This window comes from Equus asinus, chromosome 1, assembly GCF_041296235.1.
Source record: "Equus asinus isolate D_3611 breed Donkey chromosome 1, EquAss-T2T_v2, whole genome shotgun sequence".
Taxonomy (NCBI): Eukaryota; Metazoa; Chordata; class Mammalia; order Perissodactyla; family Equidae; genus Equus; species Equus asinus.
In genome coordinates this window covers 208,389,754-208,413,635 of record NC_091790.1, presented here as the reverse complement: position 1 = coordinate 208,413,635, position 23,882 = coordinate 208,389,754, and the positions used below count along the sequence as shown (strand labels likewise).

At 44.0% G+C, this 23,882-nt stretch overlaps 1 protein-coding gene across 5 annotated transcripts in view; it reads left to right on the top strand.

Moving 5' to 3' along the window:
• Positions 1-23,882, top strand: part of PTPRN2 (protein tyrosine phosphatase receptor type N2) — a 945,556-nt gene that overhangs the window by 219,094 nt on the left and 702,580 nt on the right. For 4 of the 5 annotated variants that reach the window (XM_044747547.2, XM_070516905.1, XM_070516913.1 and 1 more), the window contains one exon: positions 9,938-10,051. The exons of the other annotated variant lie outside the window; for it this stretch is intronic. In XM_044747547.2, the coding sequence (XP_044603482.2) occupies positions 9,938-10,051 (114 nt within the window). The remainder of the gene's footprint in view (positions 1-9,937; positions 10,052-23,882) is intronic. 5 annotated transcript variants of the gene reach the window in all.

Genomic DNA, 23,882 nt, shown 5'->3' with positions numbered 1-23,882 from the left:
GAAGGTGGTTGGTCCTGGCCCTGGGGTCTGGGGGATTCCTCCCATGGATCTTTGCGGTAGAGATGATGGTGATACTGTGAGTGACGTTTCTCAGCAGGCACACAATCATGCTCCACAGGCTTTTTTCTTAGAATGTCCTTTAAGGCAAATCTGAGGCATATCACCTAAGAGAAACTTAGCAAAAAACGACTCTCTCAAGGGGAGAGCAAAACCAACTTGTTCAAGCCTGTGGCTGCCTGGTGGTCTGACCTGATGGTTCTGGATCGCTCTCCAAGAGGCCCAGCACTTAGCAGTCCGTGAAAGCCATGGCATCTTGAGAGTGAAGGCTCAGCGTCTCGGAGCATGAGCTTCCTTCCCCAGAGCAGAGGTCCACTAGGACCGCCTCTCCCATGTGTGATGAGCTGGGATAGAACAAGCACCCTGAAGCTGAGCAGAGTGTGTGTGGGAGAGGTAGAGGAGGCCCAGTGTTTGCTGAGAAAACACGGAGGTGCATCCCTGTGATTTGCAGTCTCCATGAGCCCCTCTCTTTGGTCTCAGTGATCCCTGGCCCTTCATTCCAGCTGCTGGGAGTTGAAGACTTCTAAATCGAACAAATTAGGATCCTAGCTAATGGTGTTATAAGTTTCTGTGGGCATCTCAGTTTTCTTTCAGGCAAATGGAAAAATACCAGTTAATCAGTCACAAATATGTATTTAATCCACAGGGGCTTTAGAGCGTAGTATCAGATGCTGTGGGGAATTTAAGAGGCAGGAGCTGTGATGCTGCCTGCCTTCCAGGAGCTCACAGTGCCCCTGGGCGAGAGAAGAATGTTGGTGCTGAAGGGTTGTGAGGGTGAGGGGCAAGTCTTGCGTTGTGGAGATGTGTGTGTGTGAGTGTGAGTGTATGTACACAGGGGCGTCATGGGAGAGCATGTACATGTGTGAGTGCTTGCACACACGTGTGTGGAGTGGGGTCAGGGGACATGTGCAGTCCCACAGACTAAGGGAGAAGGGGGCACTGTTGGTTCAGCAGTAGGGACATTGTGACAGGCCTGCATCTGTATTTAGAGGACAGTGATGTTTATGAGTGAAAATGACTTTTGCCTGTGGGAACACTGCTCCAAGGAGCACTGGTTAAAACAAATGAACAGACAAGATAAACAAGCTATATTTTCACATTCTTCCAAAAATCCAGCATAAAATTGTGAGTGTTTTCCCTTTGCAGTGGAAGATACTGCCATTCATTCTAGATGACTGTTAATACAAATGTCTCTAAGCAGCTTTTGCTCTTCGAAGCTTCTGGTCTGTGATACTGAGCTGGGAGATGGCTGTCTGTTTTCTCTGGACCTCAAATGTCCCTTCTCTTTCTATCTTTAGAACTGCCCACTCTCTGGTCCCCAGAGGCTGTGGGGATCCAGGCTTCTGCTCTGCAAAATAGAGAGGAGGATTGACATTGAGGACTCTGAATAACAAAAGAATAAGCAAAATGGATTTGCTAAGGCTAACTGAGGCCCAAATTACAAAATGGAGTCTCAGTTGACACCATTCTATAATGAATGTCATTATACATTTATCCAAACTCATAGAATGTACAACAGCAAGAGTGAACTCTAATGTAAACCGTAGACTTGGGGTGATTATGATATGTCCATGTAGGTTCATCACTTGTAACAACTGTCCCATTGGTGGGAGACGTTGATAATGGAGGAAGCTGTGCATGTGTCGGGGAAAGGAGGGTATGGGAAATCTCTTTACTTTCCTGTTAATTTTGCTGTGAACCTAAAACTGCTCTAAAAATAAATAATAAGTAGTCTATTAATTAAAAGTATGCACTGGGAACAGTGTCAATCTCTACCTCATCAGCATGGCCCCACAGTCTAGGGGCAAAGAGAATCAGTAATTTAATTTCAACTTTCAAATAATTAAAACCAAATTATTGGCTAAAACTAATTTTAAAAGCACAAAATATTATGTATTATGATACATACTAAATAGATGTTTAAAAGAAAAGTGTCAAGAAAATCTAATTAACATTTTCCTGGGAATATATTTACAACATTGTAAACCACAAACCTAATTTAGAGAATGATGTCATTGTACTTCAGAAGGGACATAATTTACTTGGAATGTTCCAAAACAGGCAATGTCTTCAGCCATGTTTCTCGATGAAAACTTGATTGATTCGGGGAGTGTCCTTGGGAGGTAATTCTCAGACACGTTTCTGAAGTGTGGTTACCCAGGGACATTAGGTGGTGGCTGATAAGGACTTCAGCCATGAGCTGGGGAACCAGGCTTCTCCTCCAGCTCAGCCACCATCCCTCTTGTGGCCTTGGTCACGACGCTCCAGCCTCATCTGTAAAGTGTGGGGTCAGACCATCTTAATGCTCCTTCTAGTCCCAGTATGCTATGATTCTACTTACAAGCTATTTCCATTTGAAAAGTAAAATGAGAAGAGAGAGTGATATCAGCGACATGGCGCAGTGAGCTCACCTGGGACTCTCTCCCCTCCAAATTACAACCAAAAAGAGCAACCGCTTTCCAACCAAAAAAAACATCCTAATAACAGAAATTGTCAGAGACCCAAAGCAACCAAAAGTCAGAAGGCAGAGAGGCTGGAGCTGCCCTTGGAGGAGGTGGAACAGGGTAAGAGAGAACTTCGCTTCCTCCCCTAGAGACTGGGATCACTGCCGTGGGTGAGGGAAGGAGCGGGAGAGGGGCTGCACATCTGGGGATCATCCAGGACTCCCACCGTCCATGCAGTGGAAACCCTCTAACAGGGGAAGGCTTTCGCATGGGGGAACCTCAGCAAGCCAGGGCCCCGGGAAAACAGAGAGCGAGAGCTGAACAGAATCCAGGTCTGATGCGAGAGAAAGTGCCCCTCCTCCCTCAACCCGTGCCGCATGCCACCATCACAGCTGAAGGCAGAGGACTCAGAGTGTGTGGCTCTCGACCCCCATCTAGTGGCGACAGGCTGTAACTGCAACCGAATAATAGCATCATGCACAAGAACTGCTCCTCTAACATCCAGCAATTTATAAAAGCTCCAGACCAGAAGGAAAACAATAAAAACACAGAATTCTGTCCTGAGGACTTGGAAATAGGTAAACTAAGTGAAAATGAGTTCAGAATAGCTATCATCAAAAAACTCAATGAGGTAAAGGGAAATATAGAGAAACAAGTCAGTGAGTTCTGGAGTTACTTCACAAAAGAGATTGAAACTATAAAGAAGAACCAATCAGAAATACTAGAGATGAAAAATACAATGGATCAGATAAAACAGAATACAGATTCCCTGAATGCCCGTGTAGACATCATAGAGGAGAAAATTAGCATAATTGAAGATAGACAGGCTGAATGGCTCCAGAGAGAGGAAGAAAGACAACTAAGAATTTAAAAAAATGAAGAAAATCTCTGAGAAATAGCTGCCTCAATGAGAAAATGCAACTTAAGGATAATCAGAATTCCTGAGGGTGTGGAAAAGGAAAATGGAGCAGAAAGTGTGTGCTCAATGAAATTATAGAAGAGAACTTCTCAAATCTAGGGATTGAGAGAGAAATGTGTGTGGAGGAAGCTTTCAGATCTCCTAGATTTGTCAATGTAAAAACACCTACTGCAAGGCACATAGTAGTAAAAATGGCAAAAATGAACGACAAAGAAAGAATACTCAGAGCAGCAAGGCAGAAGAAAATAACGTACAAAGGAACCCCTATCAGACTTTCAGCGGATTTCTCTACAGAAACCTTACAAGCTAGGAGAGATTGGAATGACGTATTCAAAACTTTAAAGGATAAAAATCATCAGCCAAGAATACTCTATCCAGCAAAAATATCCTTCAGATATGAGGGAGAAATTAAATCTTTTCCAGACAAACAAAAGGAAGGGACTTCGTAGTCACACAACCTCCACTACAAGATATCCTCAAGAAGGCTCTCATACCTGAAAAAAAAAAAAAAGGGAGAAAGGCATCACAAAGCACAGAGTAGGGAGACGGATAGAATCAGAATAGGATAGCAACAGCTATCTACTAACAGGATAGTACAGCATTAGGATAAAGGGAAGGAAATCACCAAAAACAAAGACAGTCTTATCACTCTAACCACAAACTCACAACACAAGTTGGAATAAGAGATGGAAATACTAATTTAGGAGGGGAGGAGGAAAGGGACTGAAACAGTCTAGACTAAGTAAGTAAGAGACCACCAGAAAATGGACTATGTTATACATGAGGTTCTGAATACAAACTTCAGGGTAGCCACTAAACTAAAACACAGAACAAAGAAACAAAGCATAAATAAGGAAAAATCTAAGAAACCCAGCATACAAAATTGCAGAAGTCATTGGGCAGGCTAAAACACACAGGACGAGAAACAAAGGAAACACAGGAAAATCGGAAAACAAGCAATAGATTGACAGCATTAAGCCCTCATGCATCAATACTCACCCTCAATGTAAACGGATTGAATTCTCCAATAAAAAGACACACAGTGGCAAAATGGATTAAAGAACAAGATCCAACAATTTGTTGCCTCCAGGAAACACACCTCAGCTCCAAGGACAAACACAGGCTCAGAGTGAAGGGGTGGAAGACAATCCTTTAAGCTAATAGCAAACAAAAGAAAGCAGGTGTCTCAATGCTTATATCAGACAAAACAGACTTCAAGATAAGGCAGGTACAGAGAGACACAGAGGGCCAATATATAATGATCAAAGGGACACTTCATCAAGAAGAAATAAGGCTTATAAATATCCGTGCACCCAACACAGGAGCATCAAAGTTCATAAAGCAACTATTAACAAACCTAAAAGAAGATATCAAAAATAACACAATAATAGTAGAGGACCTCAACACCCCACTCACATCAATGGACAGATCCTCCAGACAGAAAATCAACAAAGAAACAGTGGAGCTAAACGAAAAGCTAAAACAGTTGGACTTAATAGACACGTATAGAACACTCCATCCAAAAACAGCAGAATACACGTTTTTCTCAAGTGCGCGTGGAACATTCTCAAGGATAGACCATATGTTGGGAAACAAGGCAAGCCTCTACAAATTTAAAAACATTGAAATTACAACAAGCATCTTCTCCGATCATAATGCTATAAAGCTAGAAATTAATTGCAAGAAAAAAGCTGAGAAAGGCACAAGGACGTGGAGACTAAACAATATGCTATTGAACAAGCAATGGATCATTGAAGAAATTAAAGAAGAAATCAAAAAATGCCTGGAGACAAATGAAAATGATAACATGCCTTACCAACTCATATGGGATACAGCAAAAGCTGTATCAAGAGGAAAATTCATCGCAATACAGGCACATCTTAACAAACAAGAAAAATCCCAAGTGAGCAATCTTAAACTACACCTAACTGAATTAGAGAAAGAAGAACAAACAAAGCCCAAAGTCAACAGAAGGAGAGAAATAATAAAAATCAGAGCAGAAATAAATGCTATTGAAACAAAAAAGGCAGTAGAAAAGATCAATGAAACAAAGAGCTGGTTCTTTGAGAAGATAAATAAAATTGACAAACCCCTAGCCAGACTTACAAAGAAAAAAAGACAGAAAGCTCAAATAAACAAAATCAGAAATGAAAGAGGAGAAATAACAACACACTCCGCCGAAATACAACGGATTATAAGAGAATACTAAGAAAAACTATATGCCAGCAAAATGGATAACCTAGAGGAAATGGATAAATTCTTGGACTCCTACAATCTCCCAAAGCTCAGTCAAGAAGAAGCAGACAATTTAAACAGACCAGTCACAAGGAAAGAGATTGACACAGCAATCAAAAGCATCCCAAAGAATAAAACCCCAGGACAAGATGGCTTTCCTGAGGAATTCTACCAAACTTTCAGAGAGGATTTAACACATATCCTTTTCAAGCTATTCCAAAAAATTAGGGAGGATGGAACACTTCCTAACACATTCTATGAGGCCAACATCACGCTGATACCAAAGCCTGACAGGGACAGCACAAAAAAGGAGAACTACAGGCCAATATCGCTGATGAACATAGATTTTTTTTTTTGCATAGATGCTAAAATTCTCAACAAAATTTTGGCAACCCGAATTCAGCAATTCATCAAAAGGAACATACATCATGATCAAGTGGGAGTCATACCAGGGACACAGGGATGGTTCAACATCTGCAAATCAATCAACGTGATACACCACGTCAATAAACTGAGGAATAAAAACCACATGATCATCTCAATAGATGCAGAGAAAGCATTTGAGAAGATCCAACAGCCATTTATGATAAAAACTCTGAACAAAATGGGCATAGAAGGAAACTACCTCAACATAATAAAGGCCATATATGACAAACCCACAGCCAACATCATACTCAATGGGCAAAAACTGAGTATCATACCCCTGAAAACAGGGACGAGACAAGGATGCCCTCTATCACCAATCTTATTTAACATAGTACTGGAGGTTTTGGTCCGAGCAATTAGGCAAGAAGAAGGAATAAAAGGAATCCTAATAGGGAGGGAAGAAGTGAAACTCTCGCTGTTTGCAGATGAGATGATCTTATATATAGAAAACCCCAAAGAATCCATTGGAAAACTTTCAGAAATAATCAACAACTACAGCAAAGTTGCAAGGTATAAAATCAATTTACATAAATCAGTAGCATTTCTATACTCTAATAACAAACTAACAGAAAAAGAACTCAAGAACACAATACCATTCGCAATCGCAACAAAAAGAATAAAATACCTCAGGGTGAATTTAACTAAGGAAGTGAAAGACCTATACAATGAAAATTACAAGGTTTTTCTGAAAGAAATGGGTGACAACATAGAGAGATGGAAAAACATTCCATGTACATGGATTGGAAGAATAAACATAGTTAAAATGTCCATTCTATCGAAAGCAATCTACAGATTCAATGCCATCCCAATCAGAATCCCAATGACATTCTTTACAGAAATAGAACAAAGAATCCTACAATTCATATGGGGCAACAAAAGACCCCGAATTGCTAAAGCAATCCTGAGAAAAAAGAACAAAGCTGGAGGCATCACAATTCCTGACTTGAAAACATACTACAAAGCTACAGTAATCAAAACAGCATGATACTGATACTGGTACAGAAACAGCTGCACAGATCAATGGAACAGAATTGAAAGCCCAGAAATAAAACCACACATCTGTGGACAGCTAATCTTCGACAAAGGAGCTGAGGGCATACAATGGAGAAAAGAAAGTCTTTTCAACAAATGGTGCTGGGAAAACTGGAAAGCCACGTGTAAAAGAATGAAAATTGACCCTTCTTTTTCACCATTCACAAAAATAAACTCAAAATGGATCAAAGACCTAAAGATGAGACCTGAAACCATAAGGCTTCTAGAAGAAAACGTAGGCAGTACACTCTTTGACATTAGTATTAAAAGGATCTTTTCGGACACCGTGTCTTCTCGGAGAAGGGAAACAATAGAAAGAATAAACAAATGGGACTTCATCTGACTAAAGAGCTTCTTCAAGGCAAAGGAAAACAGGATTGAAACAAAAAAACAACCCACTAACTGGGAAAAAATATTTGCAAGTAATACATCTGAGAAAGGCTTAATATACATAATATATAAAGAACTCACACAACTCAACAACAAAAATTCAAACAACCTGATCAAAAAATGGGCAGGAGGCATGAACAGACAATTCTCCAAAGAAGACATACAGATGGCCAATAGGCACATGGAAGGTGTTCATCATTGCTCATCATCAGGGAAATGCAAATCAAAACTACACTAAGACGTCACCTTACACCCATTAGAATGACAAAAATAACTAAAACAAATAGTAACAAATGTTGGAGAGGTTGTGGAGAAAAAGGAACCCTCATACACTGCTGGTGGGAATGCAAACTGGTGCAGCCACTATGGAAACAGTATGGAGATTCTCAAAAAATTAAAAATAGAACTACCGTATGATCCAGCCATCCCACTACTGGGTATCTATCCAGAGAGCTTGAAGTCAGCAATTCCAAAAGTCCCATGCACCCCAATGTTCACTGCAGCATTATTTACAATAGCCAAGACGTGGAAGCAACCTAAGTGCCCATCAACAGATGATTGGATAAAGAAGATGTGGTATATATATACAATAGAATACTACTCAGCCATAAAAAAGATCAAAATCGTCCCATTTGCAACAACATGGATGGACCTTGAGGGAATTATGTTAAGTGAAATAAGCCAGATAGAGAAGGACAATCTCTGTATGAGTCCACTCATATGAGCAATTTAAAAATGTGGACAAGGAGAACAGATCAGTGGATACCAGGGGAAAGATGGGGTGGGGGGTGGGCACAAAGGGTGAAGGGGTGCACCTACAACACGACTGACAGACAATAACGTACAACTGAAATTTCACAAGATTGTAACCTATCATTAACTCAATAAATAATAAAAAAATTTTTAAAAAAAGAAAAGTAAAATGATAGTTTCAAATAGATTCTAAAAAGTTCTTTATTTTTCTCCGTCTTTCCCCCTTCCTCCCTCCCCCTTCCTCCCCTCACATAAACACACCACCCACAGGCAGGAGTTCTTCGAGCAAAACAAAATCAAAGGAACAGGGACAGATCTTGTCTGTGTTCACACTGAGCAGACTGTCCACCTCAGTTGGTGGTGGAAGTGGGACGAGACCCTCCCTTAAATAGAACTGTCACCCAGAATCACTCTGGTGATATGTGGCACTTGCGTTAATTTCAGTAAGGCACTCAGGCAGAGGGGCAATGCTGCAGAGCCCAGTGTGTCAGAAATGGCCGACAGGAGGTTTAACTTTACTCCATGGCCGTTGTCTGCCTGCTCTGAGCAGCTGGCCAAGTTGTCCTCCCAGATTCTTTGGGCTTTACAAAGTCCCATAGAAATCGATGAGATGCTTGCAATACTTAAGATGATTTTCTGCTAATCACATGGTGCCATCCGTCTTCAGCACACGTATAATATCAGACCAGCAATTACTGAGTCAGCCTGGTGCTGGGCAAATGTGTTTCTGCTAATTAAACTTGTTGCATTTGAATGGCTTTCTTCAGCTATACTCAGTGCAGTGAAACTGTTGTGGACGATGAAAGAAGCGTTTTCGCCTTCCGTCCCAGCCTGAGACTGCAGATGGCTACTCTGTGTGTGACGCACTGGTCCCTGAATTAGTCTTTTGTGTGGATGAGAGGTGGTAATTTGAATGTTTGAACCCCCCACAGGAAGCTTGTCTCAAAGTGAACAATTCGCCATATAAAGACTAATTAGGGCCTAAATTAATTAGAAGGTGTGGTTTGAAAGGATGTTGATGAGCAGAGTCTATCATTTCAGACAAATGGAATAGAGCCAGATAAATTGGTCCCCATTAACATCTCGCTGTTTCGCAGGCACAGCTCCTTTGCTGCATTCTCAGAAATCTCCCCTCGAAACCAGCCTTGCTGGCCATTCAGGGTCTGTCCCCATTTGCCAGCGCCTCCCACATGGTGCCCGCGTGGAAGATATTTCAACAATCCTTGTGGCTTCTGCAAATTAATATTTATACTTCCTGGGTGTTCTGTTTCTCATCTGGAAAGCCAACCCTGAATGTTATTGATTTTTTTGTCACTGGATTGTCAAAAGCAAAGCTTGACATCAAAATGTGAAAGCCGTGGGCAGGAAATTACAAGAACGGCGGGGTGAGGGAGGGTCAGGGAGGAAGGGATGGGAAAGTAGAAAAACAAATCCAAGCTAATCCTTGTCTCTCTACCCTCACATTTGTGTTTTCCATGATGCCCTGTTTTTTATTTAAATAAACCGTTACTTTCCAAGTGCTTCTAAATTCTGATAGCTCCTTGATGACTTTTAAAACCGTGCTCCAGAGCCTCGCCATGGTGCACAGTTGGAATACGTTACAAGGATGTGTGTAATATCTCTCACCTCTCTGAAAATGAACATCACTTTTGCTTTCTTCTCTACCTCCCTTTTCTCACAGATGCAGTGTTTGGAAGGTGCCAGAAGGTTCCAGTGATAGACATATACCGCTATGAAGTGTCCCCGGTGGTTCTGCAGCACCTGACAGCCACCTTACAGAAGCTCTCCCACACAGGTATGGCAGGCTCAGGCTGAAACCACCCTGGGCTGGTGGCCTGAGAGGAGATTCCTGGTGGCTGCTGTCATGCTGAGGGCTCAGCAAACACTTTGCTTCTCCTTAAAAATCCACAGGCCTCTTAGGTAGTGAGGAATTAGAAAAGGACTAAATCAGGGGCCGGCCCCGTGGCCAAGTGGTTGAGTTCGCGCTCTCCACTTCAGTGGCCCGGGATTTCACCAGTTTGGATCCTGGGCGCAGACATGGCACCGCTTGTCAGGCCATGCTGAGGTGGAGTCCCACCTACCACAACTAGAATACACAACTATATACTGAGGGGCTTTGGGGAGAAGAAAAAAAAAGAAGATTGGCAACAGTTGTTAGTTCAAGTGCCAATCTTTAAAAAAAAAGAAGAAAAGGACTAAATCACCTAGTGTCATGGTGGAGAGAAGAGGGCTGGCAGCAGACAGCCTTGGTCACAGAAGGTGCCAGTCAGGAGCTCCCTGTGTGGGCTGGAGGCCATCCTGGGTGCTGTTGCCTGCGCAGGGACCACAGCAGTTCTGTCAGTGCTTCAGACATGAGATGCTCGCTGGAGGTCATGCGAGCAGAGTGGCTGGTGGGTGCCTCCTCTTGGCCTGACCACATCCAGTCCAGCCACTGATCAACCTCAATAGAATCAATTCGCTTTTACCTGCTGTCATTACTAAATTTTTGTCACACAGTTTTGTCACAGGAGATTCCTGATAACCATTTTCTTCACAAGCGTGCTAAGAATATATTTTTAAAAATTATCGTAATTTAAAATTGTTATATATGTAATTATTATACATGTAATTCACATTATGTATACATAATTTTTAAAATTGAGGAGGGAAGCTGTATCATCAGGCTCAGCATTATGACCTGTTCCTTTTACTAAGGTAAAGTTCCCTCTCCTCGCGCCCTCAGAGCCTGGACAAGAGGACAATTTGTAAACACAGCGCCTGGCGTTGGGTGAGAGCTGTGGGTGAAGCTCTTGGAGGGTGAAATCTGTGCGTCTCATGGTCAGGACCTAAATGGCCTGCCCTGGGGGAACAGGCCTGGAAGTCAGGGACCAGAGAGCCCACATTCACTCTAGGTCACAGTACTCCCACTGGGCATGTGAGTTACTCCATCAAGGAAGATAAAAAATTCTGAGGCCGGCTGGAGCCGCAGCGGTTAAGTTTGCGCCCTCTGCTTCAGCGGCCCGAGGTTCGCTGGTTCAGATCCTGGGTGCACCGCTTGTCAAGCTGTGCTGTAGCAGGCATCCCACATATAAAGTAGAGGAAGATGGGAATGGATGTTAGCTCAGGGCCAGTCTTCCTTAGCAAAAAGAGGATTGGTGGCGGATATTAGCTCAGGGCTAATCTTCCTCAAAAGAAAAAAAAGAGAAAAAGGAAAAAAAAGTCTGTGGTCCAATAGGTTTGGGAAACAGTCCTTGCTCTGTTCCTCTTTCTGGATGTTCACAGGGTACATTGGCTTGTTAGGGCTCTGGAAAGTTCTGCAGTGAAGAATTATGTTAATTTGTTTACTCAAAGTCATTGGGCCATGGCACCCTTTCTACCTGAGACACCATCCGTGCTAGGGCTCAGTGAGAGAAGTAGAACTGCTAGGAGACCATGTCCGTGATTCCTTATAGGGTTTGGCTGCACACAGTTGTGGAAGCTGATTGTTGTCTCTGCATTTGGAGCTTAAAATATGCATGGCAGGCAGTGGGGAAGGGATGATGGGTGTGAGATGGGAGATCAAAGACAAGAATGAATGGGAGCCTGTGTCTGTTCTCATGGCCTTGACCTTGGTGATGAGGTGTTCTGCAGAAGCTGGCCCCTCATAAGGGAGCTGAACACACACAGGTCCCAGGAGCTGAAGAAGCTGAAGAGGGACCCAGGGCAGGTGGAGTGGTTGCTGGGAGGTGCTGCAGATCAGAGTGAGCGGACAGAGAAGCAACAATGTGTGTGAGCTACAGAATGGCTGGGGTCAAGCAACACGTAGTGTGTAATAATCAAGGCAAGTTGCATGGTAACTTGGTGGCCTGTGGTCAAGTATTCAGTCTTGACCAAGGCCTAGTAGCAGGCCGAAAGCAATTTCTTAAAAGGAGAGTAGTAATCTGCAGAGGATTTCATGTGTTTGCTCTGAAATCTTAAGAATCTGCATGGTGATTCACCTGTGGAGTCTTCCCAAAGGCCCCAAATAGCATCCCTTTCTGCCACTGGCATCCTTTAGCATGCAAGCATCTTACCAATGTCTGTGGAATAGTTGCTACTTCCTGCTCAGTAGGTTCAGTAAGCATAATATCCTCAGTGTACTGATGTCCCCTGGGAAGGAAAGGTAATTAAGGCCCTTGAGGACCAGATCATGACTTAGGGCTGGAGAGCTGATAGACTTTGATACAGCACAGTGAAGGTGTATTGCTAGCCTGGCCAGGTGAGAGCAAACTGCTTCTGATGATCTTTACTACAGGTGTAGGCAAAAACCATTCTCCAGATTAATAGCTGTGTAATAGGTACCATGGGGTGTGTCCATTTGTTCCAGCAGAGGAACCACATTTGCAACAGCAACAGCAGTTGGAGTCACCCCCTGGTTAAGGTTATGATAATACACTGTCGTTCTCCAAGATGCATCGTCTTCTGCACAGGCCACCTAGGCGAGCTGAATGGGGCTGTGGTGGGAATTGTCAGCACTGCATCTTTCGAGTCCTTGATGGTGGCACTGATCTCTGCAACCCTTCTGGGAATGTGGTGTTGCTTTTGGTTTGTGACTTTGTGAGTAGAAGTTTTGGTTTATGGTGTTTGTAGGTCGAGGCAGTTCCAGTGTGTTTCCTACCATTATAGCCCTCTCTTCACAGGTCAGGGAGCCGGTGTGAGGATTCTGCCAGCTGCTGAGTGTTTGTTCCAATTATGCCTCCCGGAACTGGGGAGATGATCACAGGATGGGTTTGATCATCTGACTTCCATAAGCCACTCCTCTGACTGGTGGACCACAGTGACATTTTGGATCTTCTGGAGTTAATGTCACTTCAGGGCCAGTGTCCAGTAATCACTGAAAAGTCTGATTATTTCCTTTTCCTCAGTGCACAGTCACCCTGGGGAAAGGCCGTAGGTCCCTTTGGAGGAGGCTGGGGGGCAGATTAACAGTATGAATTTTTGGCTTGTGTAGCAGAATCCTTCCTCAAGGGGACCTGTTCCCCAGCCCCTTCACTCAAGCAGTTCTGGTCTGTGAGATAGAATTTCCAAGTCTGGAAATTGATTGAGGGGCTGTGACTCTGTTTTGGTGATTCAAGTGAGTTCAGTTTAGTAGATCTAGAATTTTCCTGCTTATGCAGATCCATAAGGCTCTAGTAGGCCGCCCATCTGTTCCAGTTCTAGGAACACTGTGATTGCCTCATCAATGCCAAAGGTCTCTGTGGGCCAGGCTCTTCTGATTACTGCTTTATGCTGACCATGTCCACCTTTCTTTGGCTTTTAAGTGCCACCACTGGGCCCCTGACACCTCAGGATCCCATCATCCTCACTGCACTTAGGGGTCCCAGATTGGTGGTAGCGGCTCCCACTGTAACTTCTGACCTCCAGGGGGCATCGCCTGGAGCTCTTCGAGGGTGCTGGGACAACTCTAGGAACTTATTTCTCACAGCCTTGGTGAAAGGCATGTCCTCTGGACCCTCCTGAGGTTCTTAGCAGATACACGTGATACATCCACTCTAGCATCCCAATCTCCCTAAGCCTTTGGATACTTGACTCTACTATGTCAAGGAAGTTCTGCCATTCCACTTCATTTCATGCAGACTCTCTGCTTTGGGTCCCTTTTTATGTCAACCAGCAGTGGAAACTGTTAAAGACATTTCCAGCCCCCCATTCTAAAACATTGGATGGAGAATCGGTGCTTAGTGGCCCATATCAACAAATTCGACCGGGTCCAATTTCTGTTCATTTCACTTTGATCTCACATCCTTAAGACTCATTCCCACATGGGTTCCCAGGTTTCTGTTGATATAAATTGGCAAGATCATGTGATTCTTTGGTGTGGATTGCACTCCTCATGGGCCATGCTTTTGCGTCACCCTTGGGGGCCTGCTGGGACTTGAGTCCAGATATGGGTCTAGATGCAGTGAGAGCTGCTGGGGGTGGGACTTGGGGAGGGTCAACAGGGCCGTGCAAGGCAACCACCTTGTGTGGCATTACAGGTTCTTCAGGCAAAGCCAGGGTTAACCTCTTCAACAAGAGAGGAGGGGGTGCTTCTCCTGGCAAAGAAAGTTTGGTAAAATTTAAGGGTCAGTGTCCCAGCTTCATCAGGATGCCCATATTTCAGTATCCCATTCCTTTCCAAGCAATGCCATAACTATAATAAAAGACCCTCTGAAGCTGGGGATTCAGTTTGCATAGCAGTTCAATCACACAGGGGGTTAGACTTTGGGTTTAGTGCTTAGGGTAAGTTTGAGACAGAGCGAGAACACTTCATGGAGGGGGTTAAACATAGAGACAAATAATTTTTTTAATTAATAGATTTTATTTTTTAGAGCAGTTTTAGATTACAGAAAGGTTGAGCAGAAAGAGAGTTTGCATATACCCTCACCACCACCCCCCCCGAAAAAGTTTTTCCTATTACTAACATCTTGCGTTGGTGTGGTACCTTTGTTGCAATTGATGAGTCAATATTGATGCATTATTAACTAGTGTCCATAGTTTGCATTAGGTTAACTTTTTGTTTTGTACATTCCACAGGTTTTAACAAATGTGTAATGACATGTATCCACCGTTATGGTGTCACACAGAGTATGTTTACTACCTGCACCCCCCAGCCACTGCTCATCTTTTTACTGTCTCCATAGTCTTGCCTTCCCCAGAAGGTCATTGAGTTGGAATCACACAGTGTGTAGCCTTTTCAGATTGGCTTCTTTTGCTTAGTAATGTGCATTTAAGTTTCCTCCACGTCTTTTCACAGCTTGATAGCTCATTTCTTTTTAGTGCTATGTAATATTCCATTGTGTGGATGAATTACAGTTTATTTATCTGCTCACCTGCTGAGGGACATCTTGGTTGGTTCCAAGATATTGCAATTATGAATAAAGCTGCTGTAAACATCCATAGCAGGTTTTCATGTGGACAAAAGTTTTCAACTCCTTTGGGTAAATGCCAAGGAGTGCGATTGCTGGATTATCTTGTAAGAGTATCTTTGGTTTTAGAAACTGCCAAACTGAGCTGTTGTGAAGGTCAAATGGAATCAAATAAAATATTTTAAAATATTTTATAAATATGAGTATTTCCAAATGTTAAATATTATTTATTTTGATACTTTGTTTCCAGTTTATGACAGCTATTACACAGACCATATGCACCTTTTTTTTTTCCAGTGGAGATTATTGCAAAGTTTTGCTAAGTTGGTTAGCTCTGTGGATCAGGTCAAATGCCAGAAAAACAACTGTTTTCCAAGGGATGAGGAAATGTTCTAGTTCTTTTCTTAAAATGATGCCAATGCCAATGATGATGATAATGCACATGGACTCTCTTGACAGACGTTTAGCCCACGAAGCCCTGGGGTGGTATACAGTGCGCTGCTTCAGTCTCTTACACCCAGAGGCACTTAGCACACCCTAGCAGGATGTGGGGTCGGGCTGTGACTGGACAGACACCAGACCTCTTCACCATCGTTGTTTCTACCATTGACTTGGTAGCACTCAGATCCTGGGTTTTTGTCAGTAAGAAAGACACATAGGGAGAAAGCCTGTGGACTAACTGTGGCAGTTTTTCTCGTGGTCGCTTTTCCAGGTCCTAATTGTGTTGCAGACTCCTGCATCTCTTCCTACAAGCCCATGCCTGGGGAGGCAGGGATGGGGTGGAGTGGCTCCTTACTTCTCCAAAGATGACTTTGGAGGGGGATGGAACAAGCAGATGAGGAAGGGCCATGGGGCGAGCCGTTTAGCCTTTGTAAGCCTCAATTTCTCCCTCTGCACACCGGGTTCATACTTATGCGAGCACTGCTGCCTGTACTTCCCGTCACTGACTCCTTCTTGCCTCGTCCTCCCTGTCCTCCCCATCCTCGCCGCCCAGACGTGCCCGGCCAGCTCAGGCCACTCTCTGGGGTCCCTGGCTGGACATGCTGCACCTTCCCAGCCCTGTCTGCTTGGTGCAGGGTGGACAATGACCAGAATGGACATCTAGGGGCCTCAATTCTTGTCTTCCCTGCTACCACACCAGCCCTTCCTTTCTGTCATGATATTAGCTCAGAAAAGCGGAAAAATGTTCAAAAGTATTAGATATGGAAAAGCAAAGGTGCTTTCTAAAGCTAGGATACTGACAACTCTTCATGTAACTGCTGAATTGCCATCTGTTAAAATACTTTCTTTATGATGTGCTGGGGGTGCTCTTGCGGGAATGGAGGAAGGCCAGGGCTGGGGGAGGTGTCTCTGGTCAGCTGCTCTAATTAGGTGCAGGCCTCTGCCTCCTGGGCTGTGCTTTCTCTACAGCCGTTTTCACTAGTGTCATCTAAGGTTTAGTGCAGCCCAGGAGGAACAGAAGGGAGGGAAGCGCATCTACAGCCCTTCGCAGCCCTCACCTTAGCAAGGATTTCTCAGGGTCAGAGCTGGTGGGCTGGAGAGGGGGGTACGGACACAAACAGATCTGTGACCCATCAGCCTGGGTTCCCCGATGTGCCTACCTGCAGAGACCACCACCGGCTTGCTCTCCTGAGCTGGCTAGGCAAGCAGTTCCCTCTCCCTCTGCCCACAGAGAATAAAAGGGATACCATATGCTGTGTGCTTCTGATAATTTCCCTCTTTCACGCTACGTATCTAGATGAGGCACTGTTGTGTTACCCAAGACCTGGACTGGAGGGTTTGATGGTGACATTCGATGGTATGGGGCAAGGGAGGGAGGACATTTGGGGCTTGGAGAGCTGTTTGCAGCTCTTCCCTGAACCCATCCCACTGCTTCCCTAAGCACACCCCAGTCCTTCCCCAGAACACCCCAGTCCTTCCCCAGAACGCCCCAGTCCTTCCCCAGTTCTAAGTTAATTCCCTCCAGCCAGTCCTTGAGCAGATTGCATTTCTTCTCTTGGAAGCCATGTGGGCACCTCTGATGGAAGTTGGAGATGTCCGGCTGGTGGGATTCCTGGCTTTGAGATCCCTCGTCAGTTTCTGCTTCTGGTGGCTATTGCTGCTTAGTCACAAGAGGGCGTGTCAGAGTGATTGGACAAACTCAGGATGCAGCCATCCATTAGCTTGTACCTATGACGGCAAATTGTGTTTCCTCCTCTCTGTTAGCAGCAATAGAAGACATGTCCCAATAAGACTGGAGGTGTGTGTGCGAAAAGGGATTTTATAGGCTAGTTTGAAAAGAAATGTCATGGGGACAATTGTGCTGTCCTGAACCATACTGCTCTGATGCTTTCCAGAAATGATGTTCATATTTCTCCCTCAGGCTCTCCCTGAGGGCTAATGCTGGCTGGCTCTCTGCTCTCCCCACCTCCCAGGCAACTGGTGGTTGAAACCTCTTCTCTGCTTCTTCTCTCCTTTGGTCGGCGCACTGGGGATTCGCAGCCCATTTGGCTTAGGGGGTAGACACCCCTACGTACTTTCCATCGTCTGTGTGAGGATCAGATTCTAGGGGTCAGGTTTGCGAATCCTGCACAGTTTAATGATGGCTTTTTGGGAAAATCGTTTGGGAGAATGTAAAGCACGGGAATGAGACCAAGGTGCTCTTACAGAGGGAATTGGAGCACTGTTTCAGAGCAGGACCAGGGAGGGAACTGTGAGCCAAGCCCTTGGCTCAGATCCACAGAACAGACTTGGAAAGGACCCCTGCTTTACCCCGTCCCCCCAGTCCTTATTTCTTCTTTCAGGGGACCTGAGAGGGATAGAGAAACAGAGGCAAAGTGCTTTCAGGTGGCAGAATGATCCCAGTGTTTAACCTTGAAATTGTCCCATGATGAGCTCCCTTCTGGGTCTGACCTTTCCTCCAGGCGTTCCTGGCTTCATCTTGGCCCCACTCATTCTGAGACCTCTGGCCAGGGACTCACGTGATGGTGTGAAACTCTGGATGTGGACAAGGGCACCCTTCCCGAGAGAGGCAGAGGCAGCACATTCTCTTTCTGACCTCACCCAGTGCCTGCCTCCTCGGGATGCCCTCCATAGACGTCTGATCTTTCTGACTTGCCACGAGCCTTGAGATGGACTTTCACTTCTTCTGCATTTCTGGTGCTTGAAGACAAGGGGCATCTTCTTGGAACCAGGAAGCCACAGCAGTCAAACAATGGACAAGAGCCCCACCCAGCTGAGTACCAGGCCTGTTTCGTGCTGTGGCTGGGCATCAGCTCATGTGCATCCCAGACAATAGGACACAAATGCCATGACCTGGACAGCCAGAGCCTCCTAGTTCAGCTCTGCCCTCCGGGACTGCTGTCCAGGTGCCCATCAGCCCTTGACCAGTTACCTCTGTCTCCTGGGCTATTGATTTCCCCAGACTGGGAAAGTCATCCTCGGGACCTGTGAAAATGCAGATTTGTGGGCCCGTCCCAATGGTTCTGACAAAGAGTGTGGAGTGGGACCTAGGACTCTGCATTTTCAATAAGCACCAGAGATAATCCTGAGGCAGGAGGTCCTTTTGGTCAGCTTGGTCCTTTGAGGTGTTCCAGCCTTCCTCCTGTAACCACATCTGAGGTGCATGCCAGCTTGTGCCCATCTGCAGGAAAGAGTCCACATAAACCGAAGTGGTGTGAATTTAAATTTGGGTAATTCTGGTATGATTTAGATTCTGACTGCCCTGCCAAAGTTCATCCTATAACAGTCCTTATTATGAGTACTCCAGTATGACTGCCACTCAGAACCTGGGCTATCACTGCCTGCATCCCCACTAACACACATACACACATGCATATGTGCACACAAATGAATACACCTGCACACATGCACTCACACATGCACACACATACAAACACACACTTGCCTGCACAGTGTGCATACACACATGTGCATACAAATGCACACATTAGCACCAACATATGCACACATCCATGCATACACATACCCACATGCACATACCACACATGTGAGGGCACACAGGCACAAACATGCACATGGCATATGTGCACAGACACACTAATGAACATGCACACACATGTACACCAATGTGCACACACACCACATGCGCACATGCTCACATACATGTGCACACATGTACAAACACATGTGTGTGCCCACACCACTTTTGGGTCCCTTATCTAACACTGTATTTTCCAACAGTGCCATGTAATCTGGAACTTTTTCTCTGATTTCTTCGATCAGTGTTACTTACTCTCTGCCTCATTTTTTTCTCTGGATCTTTTAGGTTTTTCGCCCTGGTCATGAAAGACTCAATAGTGGAATACACCCAAGAGGTGTTGTCTTTCCCTAAGGAAGGAATCTCTAATCAGCTGGTTTCCTGAACTTGGTTAGCCTGATATGGTGTGGTTTTTGGGAAGGAGACTTTTCAGAATCCTTGAAATCGTTCTACCCTGGTAACTGCCTTTGAAGCAGAGTTGGGTATATGTTTCTGTTTGTTGGCTTCATCAAGGCCACTTTTTGGAGATGCAGTTGCTGGGCTCAATGACAGATAGCTGCTTGTGCTGCCATTGGAGCGTCTTCCTCATGAAGAAGGAAGGGAAAATGGGATTTAATTGTGCAACTTTCTTCTTCAACATAAATATATACATCAAGGAACAAAATTGTGTTCAATTTTATTTACCATTCTTGTCTCCTACAGGCAGCATTATTTCATGGATGGACACATTGTTCTCTCATGTATTAAATTTTTAAAAAATACATTTCACTTCTTTTGACAAGCCATTAAAATTCAGCATTTAAATGTCACTCTTTGGCACATAATTTGCTGTCATGAAAACAACTATGGATTTATTTCTTGGCAAGAATCTCCTGACGTATTGAGCTGTATGTCAAAAGCAAAAAAAGCAAAATTAAAAGAAAAAACTAACACAGTGTTGCAATTCCTTGAAACAGAATGAAAAGAAATCTCCTAATGATATGGAACAGCACACAGAAAACCAATGTCAGCTGCAGTGTTTGCCGGACATGCCGGCCGTCTGCAGTGGGGTTCGCGCCTGTGCTGTGTCACGGGCGCGTTCTGCACCGTGGTGCTTTGCGCCGCAGGCCAGTCAGGCCGAGCTTTGCCTTTCTACTGGATTTTCCTCCTTGGTTATTCTCTCTGCTTGCAGTCAACCTGCACTTGCTCACCTGTCTTCTCTTGTTGGATCACCCACCCTGTGCCTTTGGAAATTGGAGTCATTCCTTTTTGCTGAGGTCTAGCTGAGGTCCACACCCCCAAGCTCCAGGTGGACTCAGCTGTGCGGTAGAGAGAGGGAGATGTGTACATGGCAGAATGTACCAGTTGCAAAGTTGATACTTGGCCTTCACGGGATTTATGTTATATTCAGTTGGACATTCATATGCAAAGGTAGGAACATGGCAGAGGGACCACTAAGGGTGAAAGATGATTGTTGGGAAATAGAAAGGTCATGAAGGGGTTGATGGGAGACAGCGGCAGCTAGACGACAGGTCCATTATTCTCATCACCTAGCCCTACATAACCTGCGCCTGGGATGCTTCTAATGTCTCTACATCCAAGGGTGTTTCTGTGAAATGAACTTTTATTAAACACACCCAGTTTCCTAAATAAACAACATGAGCTTCAAAGCTTAAACAGGCCTGCGTCACTGGCAGGCAGCAGGATGTGCAGATGAGGTTGTATATGGTAATGGGAGCTGCAGGGCTGGCATCATATCCAGCTGACCTCCTCTCCTGATTAACGCAGCCATCGGCAGCTTAGCTGTGCTGAGCCTCAGTGGCCGCTGGGGGATATTATTTCCGAACTTGAAGAGTTGCTGTGAGGATTTTAAGGATGGAGGGCTCAGCCTAGTCCCCGGCATACAGCAGCATTAATTTGGTGGTAGTAAGGAGCTCTTGCTAGATTCCAATAAGCAAGAATGATTGCAGATTCCTGGAGAGGAGTGAGTGAAGCAAGTCCATGCAAAGCCTTGTAGCTGGTGAAGTGTCCTCCCTCCAGTGATCAGCGGGTACTCTTTCCATGGGAGGACCTGGGGTCACCGAAATGCTAATGCCTCATACAGTTCATCTCCAGCACAGCCCTCCCTACCCAGCTCCAGACTCACATGTCCAACTAGATATTAACATGCCCCCAAAAGGAACAGTTTCACTTCACTCGTATCCCTTTTCCAAACCTGTGCCTTCCTTGGTCTTTGCCTGTTTTGGTAAAGGTCATCACCATCCACCAATTCTCCAAAAATGGGCTCCACCAATTCTCCAGAAATGGGCTCCTGCCTACTCTCCACCTCATCCACACTTGCCTCTCTTCATTCATAGTGCTCCAGCTGCCCCTGCCTTCCTTCCCTCCTCGTCCCCTCTCTGTTTGCCTGGAGTCCTTTCCCTCTGCTTCTTCCCATAGCTGGCTCTTATGCTGGAGCTTTCAGTTCAGGGGTGACTCATCACAGTTAAGGGAATGGTCACTCTGTCACATCATCGTGTCTGTTTCCGTTGTAACACTCATTACTTTCAGGGGTCTAGTGTGTTGCCAGTGCCTCTGCTGTCACAAGCTCTGAAGACCTGGCTATTCTTCTCATTGCCAAGCTTCCAGTACCTCGCGCCTGGTGCAGAGCAGGTGTCTTGTTTGTATGGGTTAGATGAATGCGTCAATGACCCAGTGATGGACTTGCCTCATGTGGAAGGCACTGCCACACAATGACAAGGCACTCCCTGAGTGTGAGCAAGGACAGCTGGATTTTACTCTCCTCTCCAACATAAGTTAACTCTATGATTGTATCACTAAGGCCTCTTTCCTTATAAGATACGTTTTTTCCTCTAAGGGAGATTCACCCTGAGCTAACATCTGTGCCCATCTTTCTCTATTTTGTATGTGGGTCACTGCCACAGGATGGCTGCTGGCTGAGTGGTGTAGGTCCGTGTCTGGGAACCGAACCCAGGCCACCAAAGTGGAACGTGCTGAACTTAACAACTAGGCCATGGGGCTACCCCCCTTATAAGATTCTTTTTAATCTTTTTATTGTTAAATGAAAACAGATATAGAAAATTGTACAAAACTTGTATATGTGGTGTGCACACATACTCATATATTTATATGTATCCTCATGGATTCATACAATTTCTAATTCAAATCAGGACTACAAAGTTTACTTAACCTTTTTAATATTAATTTAAATTTCTGTTCTTCCACAGTGGGAATGGTGGTTTCCCACGTGACAGAGAGTGATAGAACTACAATATGCAGAATTATTCATTTATTTTATACTGCCGTACACATTGGCAGAAAACAATCCTGAGACTACCTCCCCCAACTGCTACTACTGAGAACAGTTACAAGCTGCCTTTGCTCATGCTGTCCCCATCTGTGCACTTGTTAGCCCCCTTTAGTGTTAGGTTTGTGTATATCTGCAGCAGCAGTTCCCACGGTCAGGGTATGCAGCACTCTCTCCATCACCCTCACTCTATCCTAATTCCCCAAGTATCTGTGTAATTCCTGCTCGTTATCAGTCCTTGTGTCCACATTTCCTCCATCACTTTGGCTGTCTGAAGTTTGTTCTCAAATAGAGTCCTTAGGCAAAGCTCATGGGAGAAAAATGCCCTGATTTCTTGTGTTTTTTTGTTTTTTAAGTTTGTGCCTTTAATATGTGAAGGTCATTTTTTTAAGTATAAAGTCCTTGCTCACATATCTTTTCTTAACTATCTTAAACTATCTTAACTATCGCTTAACTATCTTAAACGTGTTACTGTATTTTGTTTTGGCAAAAACAACAACTAAAACAACAAAAAAATCACTGCTCTTGAAAAGTAGGATGATCTAATCTTATTTCCTTTTTAAGTCATGTGCTCTCCTTTTAATTTTATTGAGATAAAATTTACATACCCATTTTAAGTGTACAATTGAATGGTTTTTAGTATATTTACAGAGTTGTACAAGCATCACCACCATCTAATATTAGAATATTTCTATCACCTCGAGAAGAAAACTCATGTCTATTTGTAGTCATTGCTCCCCAACTCAACCCTAAGCAAGCACTAGTCTACTTTCTGTCTTTGTAGATTTGCTTTTTCTAGACATTTTGTATAAGTGAAATAATTCAATGTGTGGTCTTTTGTGTCTACTGGCTTTTATCACTTTACATCATGTTTGTGAGTTCATGCTTGTTGTAGCATGTATCAGTGCTTCATTCTTGTTTAATGCTAAGTAGTAGTTCATTGCATGGATATACCACATTCTACTTATCCATTCACCACACTCACCAACTGATGGATATTTGCGTTGTTTCCATTTTGTAGCTATTATGAATGATGCTATGAAAATACATGTGTAAGTCTTTGTATGGACATATCTTTTAGTTTCTCTTGGGTAGATACCTAAGAGTGGAAGTGCTGGGTCATGGCCATGTTTTTTTTTGCCTAGACACTTGAAGAACTTTTGATTCCTGAAAAGTCTTATAATTTTGTGAGCGTATGTCTTGGTCATTATGGGTCAATATTCTCAGGTACGTTGTGTGCTCTTTCAATATGTAGCTTCAAATATATGTATTTTCTTATGTATGTATTTATTATATATGAACATATATATTATATGTATATTGTATAATGTATATTATGTATATAATTGTAAAATATTTATTATATAACATTGTATATTATATATAGTACTGTATACAGTATATTATTGTTATATATTGAAATATATATTTTGTTATATATATATGTGTGTATGTATATATACACACATGCGTGCACATCAGGAAAGGTTTTTGAATGACAGATTTTAGTATTTATTCT